The sequence below is a fragment of the Pocillopora damicornis genome, chromosome 13 (assembly GCF_964200805.1).
Source record: "Pocillopora damicornis chromosome 13, jaPocDami1.2, whole genome shotgun sequence".
Lineage (NCBI taxonomy): Eukaryota > Metazoa > Cnidaria > Anthozoa > Scleractinia > Pocilloporidae > Pocillopora > Pocillopora damicornis.
In genome coordinates, this window is record NC_142682.1 from 16,736,080 (window position 1) to 16,756,101 (window position 20,022).

The 20,022-nt window shown below is 39.2% G+C and overlaps 3 protein-coding genes across 7 annotated transcripts; 2 read left to right on the top strand and 1 right to left on the bottom strand.

Annotated features, from left to right (window-relative positions):
- The first annotated feature begins 436 nt into the window (after positions 1 to 436).
- LOC113681117 (monocarboxylate transporter 13) lies at positions 437 to 6,259 on the top strand. Of its 4 annotated transcripts, none has more exons than XM_089192281.1 (5): positions 437 to 585; positions 2,185 to 2,424; positions 3,772 to 4,346; positions 5,283 to 5,655; positions 5,779 to 6,259. In XM_089192281.1, exons 2-5 carry the CDS (start codon positions 2,208 to 2,210, stop codon positions 5,964 to 5,966), a joined length of 1,353 nt encoding a protein of 450 aa, XP_089048407.1. In that variant the 5' UTR covers positions 437 to 585; positions 2,185 to 2,207; the 3' UTR covers positions 5,967 to 6,259. The 4 variants fall into 4 exon arrangements, with proteins under 4 accessions (XP_089048407.1, XP_089048405.1, XP_089048409.1 ...); XM_089192283.1 differs by having other exon boundaries at positions 453 to 576; XM_089192279.1 differs by having other exon boundaries at positions 444 to 585; positions 5,283 to 6,259.
- Positions 6,260 to 7,866: 1,607 nt separating this feature from the next.
- LOC113681099 (monocarboxylate transporter 10) lies at positions 7,867 to 13,402 on the top strand. 2 transcript variants are annotated; one of them, XM_089192284.1, is made up of 5 exons: positions 7,867 to 8,070; positions 9,994 to 10,252; positions 11,457 to 12,037; positions 12,316 to 12,688; positions 12,850 to 13,402. In XM_089192284.1, exons 2-5 carry the CDS (start codon positions 10,210 to 10,212, stop codon positions 13,035 to 13,037), a joined length of 1,185 nt encoding a protein of 394 aa, XP_089048410.1. In that variant the 5' UTR covers positions 7,867 to 8,070; positions 9,994 to 10,209; the 3' UTR covers positions 13,038 to 13,402. The 2 variants fall into 2 exon arrangements, with proteins under 2 accessions (XP_089048410.1, XP_027053968.2); XM_027198167.2 differs by having other exon boundaries at positions 9,994 to 10,239.
- Positions 13,403 to 14,175: 773 nt separating this feature from the next.
- Positions 14,176 to 19,571, bottom strand: LOC113681077 (monocarboxylate transporter 10). Its single transcript, XM_089192285.1, has 5 exons — positions 19,224 to 19,571; positions 17,347 to 17,573; positions 16,568 to 17,139; positions 15,445 to 15,817; positions 14,176 to 14,809 (listed from the first exon to the last, which is right to left on the bottom strand). The coding sequence occupies exons 2-5, from the start codon at positions 17,552 to 17,554 to the stop codon at positions 14,622 to 14,624; spliced, it is 1,341 nt and encodes a 446-aa protein (XP_089048411.1). The 5' UTR covers positions 17,555 to 17,573; positions 19,224 to 19,571; the 3' UTR covers positions 14,176 to 14,621.
- Between the last annotated feature and the right edge of the window lie 451 nt (positions 19,572 to 20,022).

Consider the following 20,022-nt stretch of genomic DNA (forward strand, 5'->3'; position numbering starts at 1 on the left):
CAGGAATTTTAATACGTAATATCAATAACATAGGTCAGCCAAAGTACATCAAAACATTAACATTTCTTTCGTGATGTGGAGATGTTATGGCTTCGTAACGGGAAATCAAAATTTACATTTTTTCCTCAAACACGATGGTCAGTGTTATGATAGTTTTCTGCTCCTAATTTGCGCTTTTAGGGCTGGAATGGTTATTTTCCAACCCGTTGGGCGATTAATTGTGAACTGCTTGACAGAAGAGTAAACAATGCGGCGAAACCAGAGAAACTGTCATCAATCGCGCGATTTCCGGGAGAGTAGAATTTCAGGAAGGTGATATGTTCGGAGTGCGCATGCACCCATTTCAACAAGATGATTCATGATGAATGCACGTGCGGAATGCACGTGCGGAGTGCACGTGTGCCCAGTAAGTAAACCGGAAATATCACTGCTTCCTGAGAATCATACAAACCGCTATTTTACGTAACGATAATGAATGTGGATCATACGGGCTTCGTAAGGATCTTGAGGAGACTTCTTCGCGAGACGCTGCGAATTAAGAATTATTTCCTGGGAATCGTCTTTACTCTTCACAGAGTAAGTGATGTAAGTCATCGTACAATCCATTTTGTGTCTCACGAATATTGAATCGTCGCTATGAATTTTGAACGAAAATATAAATTTTGGTTCAAAGCTGCAATAACTATTGTACAGTTATATTAATGTTGGGCGAACAACACTCGAGTGTGGCGCTCACGCAAGGCGTTTCTTGTGACGTCCGTTTATAGCATGTTTCAGTTAATGTTCACTTCCATAGCAAGTTAAACTTAGGCACACAAATGCGTATGTATGCTTTTCAATATTAGCTGTAATCATTCCTAGAAGAAGTCTCAGCTAGAGACGAAACGCGTCGGAAAAGTTACAACAACGAGAAATCTACCTTTGTACTTCTCACTAGCCTCCGTTAGAAAAGAAAAACATCAAAAAAGATAAATCTTGTAAGTTGCCACAACCTGGAGGAAGAGTTTCGTTCAAGAAACCAGATGAAGACCTCCAAAAATATGCGACAACGCTTTGCACCTAAGTCACGCTCGCTCCGGAATCGATGGGCCTGAGGTCAAAGTGATATACACCGTCTAAAAACTTTTGTTAAATCCTTTTCGGCTTGAACTAAAAAATACTTCTTTAAATATTGGGTTCGATATTGGCTGAGAGGAAAAATTTTTTTTATTAGCTGTTCTGCATGGCGTGTAGTTTACCCGTAGCTCTGACAATCTGTCGATCTGTCGCGTTTCGATTATTCCACCTTTTGGGAGAAATGATATCCCATTTCGAATTTCATATTCTCTTAATGGTGGCTGATAACAGAATGGAACAAATCCTTTTTTTCCGCTCGTAAATTGCGACAGCAGCTGGAAAGCGAGGGCGATGTTGTTTCAGGTATTATCGTGACCCTTTTACTAGACACACGTATGACGTATCACATCACGTGTCCTGGATTGGAACATTTTCAAAATGGCCGTCAATTAATCATCAGAAAAAATAATATATTGATTCTGCGCAAAATATCGTTTATTTGCTCATTTAGGATTCTTCAACCCAAGATGAAAGTACTTAATTTTGTACTGTTTTTAGTTTTCTTTTTTATTTATTAATTTTTTTTGTTAAAAGTAATTATTTTTTAGCGTATCGAGTGGTATGTTGCTCGTAACAATCAGATCGCAGCATATTAGGGTACGTATCTCACACCAATCAGATCGCTGCATTAGGGTAGGTATCTCTCACCCATCAGATCGCCGCGTAGAGTATGTATCTCGCACCTGTCAGATCACAGCATTGGGTATGCTTGCACCAATAAGAGTATTATCATGTATGCCAATCATGTCTAGCCTAAGTTTCTAAGAATTGGACCGTGACGACATGTTTCACGACGTCTGATTTTGCCTTGTTTTACAGCGTGGCACATTTTTTGCGTTCCATTATCCTAATATGGTAAAATGGTTTAATAATGGAAAATATCGGGTGTCTCGAAAACTAAGACCTTGGACCTATAACCTTGATAACTAAGACCTTGACACCTTGGCGCATTGAGGAACTGAAAAGTACACGAGGTCAGCTCTCCCTGTTGGGATTAGTTGGTTTTGAGACGAAAAGTGTAATAAGTATGGCATTATTGTTTACATTGATTAAATTGGTGTTCTATAGCTACCGCTGTACACTATACAAAGATGTCGAAATGTAAAACAAGACACAATTCACAGATCCATATGGGCCCATGGAAAACGCTGGAGAACAATTCCGGATGGCATCCAGATAGCTGTCGATCGTGGCTCGTTTGTGCGGCATCTCTGTTATCCGTTGTTGTGGTTTCGGGGATTGCTTTCAGTTATGGTTTACTTCTGCCGTCCTTGATGGATGCTTTTGAAGGTACTCGACAAGAAACAGGTAAGTTACAAGAGTAACATCAATTTCGCGTTTAAAATAATTACGAAAAAGAAACAAATCTGTACACGGCGCTAACATTCATCAAGATGATGCGGTAGAATGCATATGCGCCCACAGCTACGTGGTTTTAATTTTCAACAAGATGATGCGTGCGGAATGCACGTACAGAGAAATTCGAAGCTTTTCTCTCCTTGTTCGTTTCGGGGATTGCATTCAGTTATGGTTTACTCCTAGCGTCCATAAGTGTGCTTTTGAAGCTACTCGAGAAGAAACAGGTACTTAGCAAGAACACAAAATATCGATTTCGCGTCTAAAATAATAGTGATAATAATAATAATAATAATAATAATAATAATAATAATAATAAAGAATAAGTGAAAGGCACTTACATTCAAGATCCATCAGCCAACACTGAACCAGTGCCAAGAGACCATTTACCCATCCTCTCTCGCCCAGTGCCTCAGGTGCCCACAGGGTCGTTTTAAAGGGCGAACCGACGAGGCATGCAAAGTATGCTAGCCATGCGAGCCATCGCAAAGTGTATTTATATGAAAACCTTTTTCCACATGGAAATATATGAAAAATGTTATATTTCGTTATTGTTCCGCAGCTAGAAAATGCATACAGAATAACAGTCGTCATGAGACGTTGTGTCACGGCCGCTGATATTTATTGGAAGATCCTGGGTCAAACGAATTACTCTCCCCTTCTTGGATGGATTTTTCTCTCCTATCGCTCGTCGTGTCCTTAGCTGGTGTTGTTGTTGTTGTTTTTTTTGCAGAATCAATCCTCTTATTCTTTTTCAATCTTTGTTGTGGGAATCGAGCATCCTTGTCGCTTGTTAAGCTCTTAATTTTTCCGCTGTCGACTTTGGAGCATTTTGGAGCATTGATGATGCATATACGATCGTGTATAATTAAAACTTCTTTTGATAATTAAGTTCATTGCCAGCTATTATTACATTCGCATTAGGAGAAATTTGTAGAATATGACAGGAACTGCTGTAATTCACCATGATTACGTAAAATACGATAAAATACAGTTTATATTATGTTGAAAAAATAGCAATGGTCTTTTAGTTACCTAGAAATCCTTAGGTTTTTTATGGTAACATAAAAAACATAAGGACTATTGCTCGTACGTTCATTGCAGTTGGTTTTTCAGTGAATTTAGTTGTTTCTATAACTTGTCTTCACACCTTGCACCATGTCTTGCATGCCTCGTACGCCTCGCCGCCTCGCGTATTGGTGAGGGTAACACTATTGCCGACAATAATTCTTAATGTTTAGCGTTTCTTTCCAATTACTCTACTATAAACTGATGTTCGTCCTTTTCGTTCCGTTGCAGCATGGATTGGCACATTGTACGTGGGGCTCTCTTATCTCGTAGCTCCATTATCTGCTCACATCAATGATCGTTATAGCTACAGGTTTGCCGCTATTCTGGGATCCCTCTTAGGAATTATTGGTTTTATCTTTGCTTCATGGAGTTCCGATCTGTGGATGATGTTTTTAACATTTGGCTTAATGTCTGGTGTTGGGCATGGATTGATTTTTAATACATCCGTTTTGGTGATCCTGCAGCATTTCATGAAATGGCGTTCAGTAGCTGTCGGTATTGTGGCTTCAGGGCCAGCTATTGGCATGTTTGTCTTCTCCCAAATCACTCGATTGTTATTAAACACGTTTGGATGGCCAGGGGCAATGATAGGATACGCCATCTTGTACTTTGTATGCGGATTGTGTGCCACTATGTTCGTGACACTTAAGACATTTAAGGAAGACAACAGCGACATCAATTCTCATGGAATAAAACGTGAAGAGTCAAAAACATCATCTCCCCTCAGAAATCGTCATTTTCTGATTATGTTTTCTTCATTTGTGATCATTCACTTTAGTTATTATGTTCCTACTATACACATAGTAAGTATCAATTTGATGTTTTGGTTGATAGACAGACTGGCTATACTGAATTGCAGTCTTATCACGTTATGATACTTCATCCTAGCCGAGACAGTCGCCTTGCGTAGAGAGAGAAATAAAGAAACTTACGGAGATGTGGAAGTTTGTGTAGTCAGAAATGCTTGTCGGATAAACATAAACGAAACAGATAGTAAGACTGAGAAGGGACGACAGACAGCTAAACAAGAAGGGTGATCCGTTGCGCAGATAAAAGTCGTGGTATAAAGACAAGAGGAGGGCAAAGAAACTTGTTGTTGTCAAGTTACTCTCTACTGCGAAATTTAAACCAGACAGGCAGATAGACAGAGTGACAAACGGTTATTTGGACATTCTGCCTGAAGGAAAGACAACGGGTCATGCAGACGGCATGACGGGTAGGGAGGCAAGAGGTACTAAGGTAATCACGTTTGCTGGAAGACAGTAAGACAGACAGACGAACACACGTGCAGAGAGACAGACAGTTGGAAAACACGTAGGTAGGCATGGTGACAGGTTGTCGGGCGGTAGGCAGGCAGACAGGCAGACAGGCAAGGAGACAGAGACAGTGGGACATGTAGGCAGACAGTCGGGTATGTGGGCTGACAGAGACAGTCAGGCGGGCAGGCAAGCAGACAGAGACAGTCCGGCAGGCAGGCAGACAGAGAAAGTCAGCAAATAAGCAAGTAAACGGGTGGGCGGTTAGGCATAGACATGTAGATGAAAAAATTAATTCGGGATGGAAGACTGATCGAAATAGAAACATTCAGAAATATACGGGGATGGTTCGCAGATGAACTGATTTTATCATGAAATTAGCGCCATGCCAGTTTCATGATGCTCCGATCCGATCCAAAATATGAAACATGAATAAAGACTGAAGTAACTTTTGATGGGCCCTTTATTTTTTTCGTTCTCCAGGCAAAATACTGCGTAGAAGAACTCGCGATGTCCGGAGAAAGTGTTTCCTTGTTATACACTTACATGGCCGTAGCTTCCTTTATCAGTCGCCATCTTTTCTGCAAATTGGGAGACTTGCCATACTTCAATAGATTCTATCTTTATCAGGGGGGCATGACCATCAGTGGGCTATGTATCATAAGTATTCCTGTAGCAAGGTCATTTGTGACCATACTGATACCATTAATGGGATTTGCTCTCATGGATGGATCACTGGCGGGGCAGCAGTCTCTGCTTGTCTTGGAATGTGTGGGACATCACAATGTGAACCATGCGTGGGGTTATATAATGCTTTTTGCAGGAATTAGCGCTAGTGTTGGACCTCCTTCGGTCGGTAAGTTGAATTTAATGTTGCAATTACAGGTCATGGATTGGAGACTGTCTCTATTTAACTCCCACCACAAACAATCCACTCATTTTTATCTAGTGCGCTTATGGAATGACGTTTTTCTGATAGGTCTCATGGCTGACATGCTTGGCTCTTACACTATCCCATTTTATACTGCGGGCGTGGTGCTGATAGTAGGAGCCTCCATCACATCACTGATGACTTGTGTAAATCAACAATCCGAAGAAATTGACGCCCACATCGTTCAGTCAGAAGTGGAAGAACTTTCGGTTGCAGAAAAAATAACTGTATTGTAGAAATGACATTTTTTTTTGTCTTTAGTTTTCCTACGTTTTGATCGGTTGCTTTAATTAAGCCTTGAAATGATACTAGTTGCTTTGTTTAACTGTTCTGTCCTCGTTATCTCCTAAAAATGCAATTTATAGCAATTTATATCCTGAGAATGAAAGATAATGGATATCGTAGAAAAAAGGTTAGAGCTGAGGGTGAATCAGGTCATTTAGAACACAGGACTGTTGTTCAGTCGTTCATGATATAAACAGCGAATTGCTCTGTATTCTAGTCAATCTCAATAAATTGTGGGTATGTAGCCTTTCTTTGTCCTCATGATCTAAAAGCAATTATCACGGAGGCGTGGATCAAAGCAGGAATATTTGGCAGCTTCCATCCGAAGCGATAACATTCAGCTTTAACAAAAGCGGTTACATGGCGGTTACTAAGCTCGTTTTATTCTACATCGGCTTGGAGCAACTTCACCTTTGTTTAGAACACCTTGTACTTGAATTTTTCTTACCGGACTGTCACTTCAGTTTTTGGAAGTTCTTCCGGCAATACATATATGCAGCATATCAGAAATTACTAGTAATGACCCTTCCTGTGATCGTTAAAATGGTGTGACTACAGTAGCAAAATATACGAAAATGAATAGAATGCACGTGCTGAGTGCACGTGGATTCATACCAACAATAGTTTGTTTCAAGAAGATGATGCGTGCGGGATGCACGTGAGAAGTGCACGTGCGCCCATAGCTACATGATTTTACCACAGTCGAACATGTATCAAGCGATACCGTATTTAGCGGGCACCGTGTATTATGCGGTCGGTTGTCGAAGATCCGAATTTATTCCCTTTATTTTTAGTTACTGCATTTTTCACCTCTGGTAAGCGGTCGTGGTCCCAATGGTCTCTTTCTGTTTATCCCTGTATTAAACAGTCACTTCGAGTAAAACCACTCAAATTCACCTAAAAACAACCTTTCAAGTAAAATTAGATTCATTTTTATCTCCCGAAATTTATACTTGTAAACATTTTTAGTGAATTTTGCACGCCAAGAGGTCAATTATGGAATGAAATGGCATTTTTCATAACGATCCTATTCTGTAGAGCCCGCAGTGATTCCCTGGGTGACCGCTCAGCTGTATTACAACAAGATGGTCCGTGCAGAATGCACGTGTGGGGTTCACGTGCGCCCCTAGCTGGGGAATGCACGTGTGGAGAAAGTCGTAACTTGTTCCGGCGTTTGTTGTGATTCCATCATGTTCTAGGAGGTTAATTGACGCCATGACAAATACCAATACACAGGGGCCCACACGAACAATGTGACCGTTTGTGTATTTTGAAAGGGAGTCTTAAAGGGTTGTCATCATTGTATTAAATCACGACGAGGAATCTCCATTTTCATCCAGATAAGCGCAATGTTACATGAATTGTGTATTGACTTTGCTGTAGCTGAAGACCGCGAATTTGGAGATTCTACGGATTTTTTGTTTGCGGTTGCGTTTAAGGGTACTAGAAATATCACCGGTTCACACTCAGTCGTCGATGAGGAAAACGCTATCCGGATAAACGTTTAGGCGAGTAACAATCTGCTTAACTCTGATTTATTGAAAAAAGGTTTTAAACAGCACACTTCACGAGAAAAACACTTTAATTAGGCTGTTATGTAACCCATTGACCCCTAAGAGTGACAAGCATCGAAAGTAATCTCTAATTCACGTGTCAAAGTCAGGAAAATAAAAAATTATCACCTATCATAGAAGCTCATGATTGCTATACACATTCTCCTTGTCATCACCTTAGGAAATATATACAGAACAGTATAGAGAATATGCCTACTGATGTTAGGGTGTCAGTAAAAAGTTATTGAGGGACCGTTGATTTGATCCATTCTAAAATTCTCCGCCCCCTCGCTCGCCAGGGGATGAATAACGATTGGTCCCTAACCGTGGTTTGACTACTTTGCCTTTATAGCCATTCTCCTTTTGGTTTTTGTTGCGTCACTTTGAAACCGAAAATATCACCGTTCCTCATCAGGCCTGTTTCTCATTAAGTCGGTGCGGGTATTTATAACACGCTGTCCAATTCTATCTGGATTCAACTTGGTTACTCAACTTATGTCAAGTAAGTGACGATATAACATTTTCACTCCAAAGAAAATTTCAATCGGGGAATAATTTAAATATAAACTGGACTAAAAACATTTTTTTTTAAGATCGTGTTTTTGTGACAAGCTGCTGGTCAGAATTTCCACAAGAGCAAAATACCGGCAGAGTGATTTCGATCTTATTCTACATTTTTTTTTTTTTTTTTTTGACGAATGCAAGGAATGAATCCCCAAACTATTGTACATCTATTAAGAAGTACTATAAGATCGTAAATAGCCTCGAAATTCTCGACTATTGCTTAGTGGGACTCGCTTGTTGTGTGACAGTTCCACGATTATATATTCTGGGTCGACTTCCGGTTACTCGTGGCTTGCATTATTTTACCCAAATGGTAATACATGCGAAACAGGGTTGTCGCATCCGTCTTGAGGGGAATGGAAGAAAAAAAGCAACAGATCGTCAATGGACTTCTTTTTTTAATTCTTTCGGCTATAGCTTTGTTTATATATATATATGTAAATAGAAAATCCCCTGATGAGAGAGTAATCACGAAACAGGCTTGTAAGAACGAAAGCATATTCTCTTTGTTTTTTTCCTATCTCAAAAATATCTATATACATATATATATATATATACATACATATATATAGGTATTTAAAGACACCGTCAATTGTACAGTCAGCGATCTCGTTCCAAAAGATATCGATATCTCTTTTAAGCCATAGTTACATAACTAGAAATTGATAACTTAAACTCGATGATATAACATATCATTCGCGTGGATATTTTGCTAGTTACGTAATATTTATCGATCTTCGTAGGGGGGCGAGGTAAATAACGATTAATAAGCAAAACTTCCGCTCGTAATATATGGAAACCATCAGTAAAGTTTTTATTTCTAGTGTTTATTTTGGCTTCTAGCCTTCGAAATACTTTTCAATTCTGAGCATCGTATCGATGGCGTAAGGCTGTGAAAACAGGTTTTTTGCCCTTGCAAATAACAGGATGGACGTGGAAAACTCAAATAAACTCTTACTGAAAGGGCTCTTCCTGGGGAATACTCGCAGGCAGCGCGAAGGTTGGAATCTGTTGCGGCTGTTGACTACCCTTAAGACAAAATAGTCTCGCAGTAAACTTCGCTTCAATCACGTTTTAATCCTCGGTCTTGGTATGTCCAGATACACCAAAGTACTTACCCAAGATACTTTACAACGCAGTTCTATTTAAGCCTAAATTACAACGGATTAGGTAATGGTATTAATTATCTCAGTAAAGGAATACAAGGTTAAGCTTGAATTATCTGAGACATTTTTATAGCTACAATTGGCTAGAGAGGAATTTCGCCTCTTACAAGATTTATCACTTTCAAAACAGCACAGGTAGATAAAAACTAAAGAAAAGTCTAGGACACGTAACGGTTAAAGTTTAACTATAATTACAGATATAGCAACAACAACGGGTAGTATTTACGCTTTGCTGAGCTTAGCAAAAGTTCCATGTTGAATTTATGTTTTTCAATAGCGTAAGTCCAGTAAAATTGACAAGTGAAACTCCTCTTGTTACAAAGTGTGTGCAAAAGAACAGAACAGCAAAAATTAAACAAATTAAACGTTCTTCAAAACGAACAAAAAGATCCGATGCTCTTAATGCTCGTTGCTTAAAATTTATTCTCAAAGAAAGAAGAAAATCAGAGTTTGGATCTTTCATAGCAACCATTTTCTTGCTCTGCTCTCCGTCCGTATTTTTACCGTCTATTATTTAAGCAAGAGACCACTCTCACTATGGGTTTACCGGCGTAATAACCCACGTGGGCAGTTGGTTGAACAAACTTATCGGCCTCGTGATGATTCGACGGTGTTCATTGATTACTGATTTTGGTTAAACAATACGATAAGTGTAATGCTTGCGACATGATTCTTTCCTGAATTTTATTTAATAGTCTCCTAAAGCTACTACATACACTTTACAAAGATGTCGAAATGCTTAACAAGACAAAGTGAAGTCCGATCGGACGTAGGGAAAGCATTGGAAAACAATTCAAGATGGTACCAGGACTGCTGTCGATCGTGGTTTGTTTGTGCAGCATCACTGATGTCAGTTATTGTTGTTTCCGGGATTGCATTTAGTTATGGTTTACTGTTACCGTCTTTGATGGATGCGTTTGAGGCTACCCGACAAGAAACAGGTAAGTGGCAAAGGTATAAAACATCAGTTTTATTCGTCTTGAATAGAACATGTGTCCAGCACCCAGCACCCATCACCCAACACTGACCAAATAACAACAACGACAACATTGACCGACCGATCATACTTTTTAATCTTCTATACTGTTAAACGAAAAAATCAAAACAGATCTTACCTAGAAGCATTGTAAGAGCTTCATTACCACGGTGTTGGAAATATGAATGGAAATAACATATTAGCATAAGCCATTCAGTTAAAAAAATATTGTAAGCAGTTGATGATTTCCTATTTAGATGGCGGTCTTACTTTGTAAGTAGAGTGATTGTTATATTTTTTTCTGAGAGAAAATGGTCCATTTAACTTCACAAAAGTTTGTTAGTGCTTATGGCATATTATCCCATCGCGAGTTTGACATCAGTTTCTACGATGATTAAAACTTGCCGTGAAGCATTTCAATTATCTTGCGGTAAGATATATTTCAATCGGCGGTAGGAGAGTCGTTTGATCTGCTAAAAATTAATCTCGCGCATGAATTCCTGGAAATTCTTACATCTTATACTTTTGATTCTTTACAGGTTTGTTTTTATGTTATTTTCATATCGAACTCTCGATCAAGAAAGTAATTCTTAATTTTTTTAATTTAGCACGTTCAACACCTCTTTCTGTAAGGCGATTTAAGGTGTAAATAACTTGTACTTTTCATTCCGCACTGAATTTATAATCAGTTGACTTATATGAACGGCTCGAATAATTCTCTGTTTATTTTGTTGTTATGTAACAGACTTCAAGGGCTACTTTCTATTTAGTTATATTTTAGGTGTAATTCTAATCTAAGCAACGGTTTCTTTATAATTTCTATATTACCAATCTTGTTTTTGTTTTGGGGTGATCTTAACCGCAAAAGTATGAAATTTTAGGTGGAAATTTGTTTTCGAATGAGTCAACAAACTGATAGTACATTACTTAGTATGCGGGAACTGTTTCACGTAATTCAATGTGATTCGCTGGTGAAGTAAGACGTTGGTCAAATATTAATAGCTTGCCAATTGTCGCCTTTATGAGCTGAAAACCGACATGTTCCTGTAGTTGTTGCGTTATACCCCGAGCTAGCAAGTTGTTTTGAGTTTTTAAGAAAAGAAATAAAGAAAGTATGAACTGTACAAGGAGTGTTAGAAATTTTTCCAACAATACACTAACTTTCAGCCTTTTGCATTGCAGCGTGGATTGGTACATTGTATGTAGGATTCGCCTTTCTTGTTGCTCCGTTATCTTCTTACATCAATGATCGTTTCAGCTACAGGTTTACCGCCATTCTGGGATCCCTCTCAGGAATTATTGGTTTCATCTTTGCTTCATGGAGTTCCCATCTGTGGATGATGTATCTAACATTTGGTTTAATGTCTGGGATTGGGCATGGGTTGATTTTCAGTACTTGTAATTTGGTGATTCTGCAGCACTTCGTAAAATGGCGGTCAGTAGTTGTTGGTATTGTTGCTTCCGGGCCAGCCATTGGCATGTTTGTCGTTTCCCAAATCACTGACGTGTTCCTTAGTACGTTTGGATGGCCGGGGACAATGAGGGGATACGCCATCTTGTTTTTTTTTTGCGGATTGTGTGCAACTGTGTTCATACCTCGGGAACAGTCTGAAGAAGACAACAGCGAATTTAAGTCTCAGAAACTCGGAATCGAACACGAAGAATCAGCCACTTCATCTCTATTCAGAAACAGCAATTTTCTGATTTTGCTTACTTCTTTCGCTGTTGTTAACATGAGTTTTTTTGTTCCCTCTATACACATAGTAAGTATCAGTTTGATATTTTTGTTTAGTTGACTTGCACCTCATTACTTCATGATAACCTGATAGCGGGCAGGTAGGTGCACAGACGTGCAAACAAAAAATCATTCAGGGACACAGACCGAAATGTAAGCTTTCAGAAAAGGTGCTTACTAACTGATTCATCTCGAAACAGGCAACACTTCTTTTGTGCTGTTCCGATCCCTACTCATGAGCCGTTAATGGAGAAGACGTAGTTTCCACTTCTGACCAGCCTTTTTATCATTTTAATTATTCTTCAGGCAAAATACTGTGTGCAGGAACTCCATATGTCCGAAAAGCATGTTTCCATGTTATATACATATATGGCTGTGGCATCCTTTATCAGTAGACATATTTTCTGCAAATTGGGAGACTTTTCGTACGTTAATAGATTCTATCTTTATCAAGTTGGAATGACTATCAGTGGACTATGTATCTTATGCATTCCAGTAGCAAGGTCGTTTGTTTCCATACTGATGCCATTAATTGGGTTTAGACTCATGGATGGAGCAATGGCGGGGCAACAGTCTCTGCTTGTGTTGGAATGCGTGGGACATCAAAAAGTAAACCGCGCGTGGGGTTATATTATGCTTTTTGCAGGGATCAGCGCCACTATTGGACCTCCGTTAATCGGTAAGTTCGAGCCAAAGGTTGCAATCAGTTTTCACGGATACGAGACTGTTTCAATGAAACTTGTATCATTGACCACCCACCCACTCGTACATGCTTATGTAATAACTTTTTTATTATTTTTGATATGTAATAACTTTTTGATATTTTCCAATTTGTGATAGGTCTCATGGCTGACGAGCTTGGCTCGTACACTATCCCATTTTTCACTGCGGGTGCGGTGCTGATAGCAGGGGCCTCAATCACTCAGCTGATGACCTGTGTAAAACAAAAATCAGGAGAAAGTGACGGTCGCATTGTTAAGTCAGCCGTTGAAGAGCTTTTAATCATGGAAAAAGTTACTGTATTGTAAGAACTGATGAACACTTCTGAAGCAACAGTGACCACGAAAATATCTGATTTCACTTATGAGTTATTCAGTCAGGTCGTTTAGCGAAAGTGACTTTTTTTTCTTAAAATTAAATTAGATCGGCTACTTTTTATGTGCCCTAAAATAATACTGGTTACTTTGTATCAGGGACCAGCCATTTTTTATCGTTAGGAGGTAAACCTTATAAATTATCGCGTAAAATAAATTACCTTGAAAAAGTATTTTCGTGAAAACCATCAATTCTGATCAACGAAATCACCATCAAAGACAAGTAGACGCTCATTTGCTTGTGCCCAGGCGCTAGTAATGATTTAGGGACCACTAATAAAAATTTCTGTCAAACCAACATATACCCGGTATACTTTTCATGACTTCATCGAATCATATCTCAAGGACCACGAGAACTGGGGTCGCTGCAGCTCCCGTCTTGATTCTTGAAACGCCTAAGAAATGGTGCCCCTTGTTTTTCTCTCCTCTCCCCATCAATTCGTTCTGCTTTGATCCATCGAAATGCCCATCAGAGAAGATCATCCAGAACACGGGATCCCTTGGACAGTCATTCATGTTATCACCGGCATATTTTTCTGTATCCTTGTCAACCTCGATGAATTGCGCGTAAGTAACCTTGATTCAGCCATTTTTCTTGGCATCATTCTCGGAGTTTTTGGATTTGCCGTTCTCATTTTCCTCATCTCCTTTCATGACTTGAGTAGTCGCATTGCTTCCGGGCGTTATTTTGATTCACCATCAGTTTACCGATTTGTGTTGAACCTAACAATAAACTTTTAAATGATTCAGCGTTTGTAAACAAAATAGCGTTGAGGAGGGAGGGGATAGATAATTGAGTTCATTTTACTTTAAGATATGCGAAGCGTAAGAAGGAGTAATGAGAGGGGTTCAATATGTGTTCAAATTTCGTGACGTTGGCAGGGCTTTAGGAGTTTGAGGAGCATGCATCTTATCAAAAATAACGGGCCGATTGCCAATATGGCAAGTCAATTGGGAAGACTTTTAATTTATGGAGATTACGGCTTATTTTTGCTCTGGACGTGTTCCGTGGCATAACCCAGTGATCAAAACTTAACCCATTTACGATTCCCTCTAAATATCCTCTTCAATCTTAAGGTGGGAACGAATTTAATATCAAGTTTACTTTGCAACCCGATGCCTGCTCCAGCGAAATGAACAATAATGTTCTACAAACTGCATCTAATGAAGCGAATTAAAGCTGTTAAATACAAATCCATGAAAACAGCGTGAACACTTGAATACATGTGGTTTGCATATTTTTTACACATGCATCGTCGTGGATTATGACCCGTCGTTTAAAAGTTATCCCTAAAACGAAAAGTTTCTATTCTTTTTCTTAAAACGATAAGAAATTACGGCAATTTTTCTTTACTTTTACCATTATTTCAGGTACATTCTCTCTATTGTTTGTCTTTGCCAACAAAGGGTGGTAATGTAATCATGTTTCACAAGAAAAAGTTTCTTTCAATACCGTCATCATCATAATCCTCATCAAAGGTTTATTCTTTCCTTTGCCTGTTTTCTCCGCCATTTAACCTAAAGTGTGGTTATTCTTTCAGTTACTAAAAGTTCTTCCTTGTAAAATTGCACCTCTTTTTCTTCTTCAAAGTCAGCATGTTGCTTTACAAACGGCATCAGTGAGATGATTGACGCGCCTGTTATCAGCACCGCACCCGAAGTGTAAAATGGGATAGTGTAGGAGCCAAGCTTGTCGGCCATTAGACCTAAACACAAAAAGTAATGCAAAATTAAGCCTTGTGCTCCCGATATTTTGGCAGTTTACAAACGATAGAGCACATTCTACTGAATGAATGTGAATTTAGAAACGATATTCGCAGTAATGAACACTTCTTATGTCACGGTAGTGAAAATAAATAATTTTAAGGCATTTATTCATCAATTCACGGGTTTATTACGAACTAACGTACTGACCAGCTCCCAGTTGGCTTGTTAGCTCAGTTAATAGGGCACTGCACCGATATCGCAGAGGTCATGGGTTTAAATCCTCTACAGCCCTAGATTTTTTTTGGCCTCATTTTCAGTACTGCTTAAGTAGTGTTTATTACTGGGAAGATCGCTTCCAAATTCATTTCTTAAACCGCATTCACATATATGATTTTCAGATATTTACCGCCGTGTAAAAGAAAAATTGAACTATATGAAACAGGTAATTAGAGGGGAAAAATTGCCAGAACGAGTCTATTAGAACGCAAAGCGAAAACAACGATTCTCTTAAAGAAAAAGAGAGGAAAAGAAAAATTATACATCAACCAATCAACGTTTAAACATTAATTCACTTGGGATTTATCGTCATACCCACGATAAGCAAAACAAATTTCTTAGAATCAGAGAAGCTCACCAGCCAATGGTGGTCCAATGGATATAGTAATGCCCATGAAGAAGTTCAAGTAGCCCCAAGCTTGATTGAATTGGCGTTGTTTGACGCATTTTAAAAGTAAGAGAGAGAATTGACCCATTGAAGATCCTTCCATGAGGCCGAGGACTATAAAAATCGCTACCAAAGATCCATATGACGTTGCTAATGGAAGACATATGACGCACAATCCGCTGATTGTCATACCTCCCTGGTACATATGGAACCTGTTGAAGTGACGAAACTCTCCAAGTTTGCAAAACAAATGACGACTGAAGAAGGACGTTGTCGCCAAATATATGAATAACATAGAAGCTCTGTCTCCAGAAATGTTCAGTTCTTGTTCGCAGTGCTTAATCTACGGAGAAATATGCAGTGGTTCACTCATTCCAAGTCCGATGGGTCGGTTTTAGTTTAAACGCAATAAGTGTTTAGCAACAGGAGAGTTACAGCCACACAATAAATTGGGCGCGTCGCTTTCCCACTTTTCCAACGTGCACTTTTTGGTGGCTTGCGTTTCATGAAAATTTTATATTGATATTTGTGCAATAGAAATTTAATTTAATTAAATAATTGTCATTCACTTTTCAACGCATTTTCGACTTTATTTGCGCAACTACCTACGACAAGGTAATGATATGATGGCACGACTTGGATTGCGCATGGGACTACTAGTAAACAGCTCCACGCTTAACTTTGATAGGACTTCACTTGTACACACCCGAACTTCAACCTCTTTAATTGAAACTGGTTCTTTTAAAGATTTTTTTCCCTCAGATGATTACACAATCACCAGTCTGGTGACCAACTGATATTTCTTTCTCTTTTTCTCTTATTCCTAGAAATTGTCATGTCCACTAGCTTTGAGAATCAACGGTAGTTTCATCAAAAAGGCTGTTGTTTTGATGATAAACGGCCAAATTTCAAGGACTGGCTAGAAACGCAATAAGTGTTTGGCAGCAGGAGAGTTACAACCACAGAATAAGTTGGGCGCGTCGCTTTTCCACTTTTAAAAGTGGAAATGGTTGAAAAGTGGCCAAACTTTTCTTCTGTCCATTCATTACAGCTCGAGTATTAAAAACAATTAGTGGTGTATAATAATACTTACGATGTGTACGGCTGGAACAAAGAAGCTTATATTAACAACCATGAATGAAGACAACAGGACGAGAAAAGGACGATTTCTAAAGAGAGATGAATTTTCTTTCTCCTCTGCTTTTTCATCCGCAGCCATGCCACCTTTGTTATTCTCTGAGCGGTCCACTGGTACAAAAACAAGCGAACACAAACCGCATAGCAAATAGAAACCTGCAAACCCTTGTAGCGTGCCTTGCCATCCAATTGTATCCAGCAAGCCTTGGGTGACTTGAGTCATAACAAGCATGCCTATGGCTGTCGCGGACGTCATTATACCAACGGCCAAAGAGAGCCGTCTAACGAAGTAGTCCACGATGGCTACCATACAAGAGTTGTAAATCATCCTATGGCCAAAGCCTGACATGAGTCCATACGTCGGGTACATCATCCACAGTTTAGGAGACAAAGACGCCAGAGAAAATCCAATGACCCCTGTGAGGGCTCCCACCATGGCAGTGACCCTGTGGCTAAAGCGATCGCTGATCAGAGAACCCAGAGGACTTAAGACATAACCAAAAGCGAGGTTTAACGATCCGATCCAGGCTGAAAATGAATTTTATGTAGGTGCTTTTATGATTACATTGTGACTTTGAAATATGTAAAACTGCCGCAGAGGTAGGGTTCATGAATATATATATTCACCCCTTATAATGCATTTCTAGGGGTCATGCATCTTCGGTTATCAGCTCATATGCCGAGTCACCTAATATTGAAATTAAAATTGTTGAATATTTTTTATGTTTCCATTACCTGTAGATTGCCTGGATGCTCCAAAGCTTTCCATCAGAGGAGGAAGGAGCAAGCCAAAGCTATAGCCGATCCCCGATACAATTATGACTAAAATGACTGAGGCCACGCACACTACCCACGACCAACAACTGTCCGGACGGCATGTAGGTTTTTTTTCTGCTACCATCTGACTTTCTTGGCTGGAATCTTGAGCAGGTGAGTTCACCATGATTGTGTTTTTCAATGTGCTACAAAGAAATCATTCGTTTGATATATTTGATATAAACACAGAAACATTCTCGTTCACTGGTAAGAAGAAAGGGCTTAACTTGTCTAGGCAATTAAGCTTATTTTGGTGATTTCAGTTGAAGATTTTCTTCTCTGGTATTCTAGGTCGTTTTTACCACTTGTCGAGTCAAGACGAGAAAATTTTCGGTAAAAAAACAATTTTTGTCCAGGCTTATATCTTTAGGCTTCTCGGTAATCTAAGAAATCTGAAAATTTAAAGTTGCTTTCAGCTATTTGTTGGTCTTCGATCGATTCAATCTCACTGTTTAAAGTAAATCGAAAAAACATCTCGTTGCATGAAAGGAAAATTTCAATTCAAGTCCTTAGACAGGAATCGGGGTGTCTTGGTGTTGTAATTACTTAATTTCACTCAAAGAACTATTTAAGCTGTTGCACATGCATGTACGTTGAATAAAGAGTAACTTTTTCCAATGAAAGCCACTGAATTTGGCACTTGCAAGTTACATGCGCTCAGCCTGGAGATGTTCTTATAGCTCCTTGAGTTCGTTTTTGCCACATAGGTTCATCCAACTATAGTCAAACCTGCATTTAGCGGTCGTGGTCACCTTTGACTAAGTCCCAACTACCGACAGCAACTCTAGCTTCTTGTGTGCTTTCCAAACCTCCTAAGTGCATCTAAAACTCGATAAACGTAGACTACGAGCAGTCCCTTCTTTTCGGCGAAGTCCATTGCGCGGGTTCGAAAAAAGCAAAAGCGGCTCAAGCTCCCTTCTCGAGAAAAAGCAAACGATTAACTCATGAAAGCGTCTCGAAGTCTTACAACAGGAGTAACAGTGATGGCAAAACAAGCTTAAAACGGCAGAAATCGCCAGATACCACGGCGGACACATAGGATGTGAGTAAGTTTATTTTTATTACGAATTATTTATAGTTGTAAATCGACCGTATTTCACCCCCAATACTATTCCTTATAACGTTTTCAAATTAACATTGAGTCACACAACGCGTGACGCTTTCATGAATTAATTTCTCGAGAAGTGAGCTTGGGCTGCCTGTAAAAAAGGCAGCGAAAAAATTTTTGTACGTGCGCCGCGAGAGCTTTAAGAAACAAAGAGCTTTGATTGCTGTTGTGCTATCGCGTGCTGGTCACGCGCCTGTGTGGAAAGAGGTTGCGTCTGCCAATATTTGCCAAACATAGCTCCACGTATCAAAAATAAAATTTTAAAAAAGCTGCAACAACCAAACAAACAACAACGAAAAAAAAAAAAGGAATGGTGAGCACATTATAGTTGTTCCTCAAAATTCTCCTCCCAATAGTGTTCGTCAGATTGTCTCTTATCACAGAGTATCCATGCACGTGTCACAGCACGTGCATGAAGTTTCTACATCGCAATAGGCCATTTCGGAATTCCAATATTAGTACTTTTTCTTTCTGAATGAAACCAGGAGTTGAATATTTCTTGTGAGTTAAGTACTACGATCAGAACTCCCTTGAAAGGAAACTATATCATTCGAACATTATCGCTACAAAAGGAGAAATTGAAATGTTGTTTCCTAAGGTCATCAACAAGGAGAGGAAAATTCAAAGGTCTTGATGATCGCTTACGTAATACGAATCTCTGGTGTAACAAACAAGTTATATGACATACCTCAGTTTCTATCGCTTTCCACCCTCAGAATGAACTATTAATAATTTATATCGACTCGGAAATGAAAATTAATCTCGCTGCAGAGATTGATGATCGTTGAAATTCACAGGATGATCTAGACTTTGAAGCGAACAACAACACTTTTTTCAATGCGTTTTCCAGACGCTTCTTTAGTGTCCTGGGTCTGGTTATATCTTCCGTTCGAGTTCATATTGCAAAGTAGAGGCAACTCTCTTTGACAACCTGCAATGTCAACACAGGCAGAAATCGCATTGATGACGCACGGAATTGTAAACTGATAGACTGTGCTTTTTTCCTTGCCTATTGTTTTGGTGTTCGCTTTCGTTTTTGTCACAGTGCAAGGTCAGATGATGGTCGGAAGTACTTTAGGCCATCTGCAGCGATAGTCGTTTTCAATACAATGTAGCGAAGAAAAGCCATGATTTAAAATGCAAATCCGTGAAAAAACAAAGAAAAAAGTAAGAAGCGCAATGCATTACGAGACGACACACTTTTTGGTGGAACATGTCCACAACCATAGCGTGTCTATGAATTAATCCTTTTCTATCAGAGCAAATTTCTTTTGAATTGTGTTTTGTCATAGGTAAGACAAAATACAAAATATAAAATTTGTCAAGTGGCCCCCATCAGCGAAATCTGTCCCATTTTTTAAGCTTTGTTAAGGGCTTCGTTTTATTGTTAGATTTTGACTAGTTTCCATTTACAGAATTTATTTCTAAGATTGTGCCAGTGTTTATTGTGTGATTGTCTTATCTTTTATCTGCTTGTTCTTTTTTAC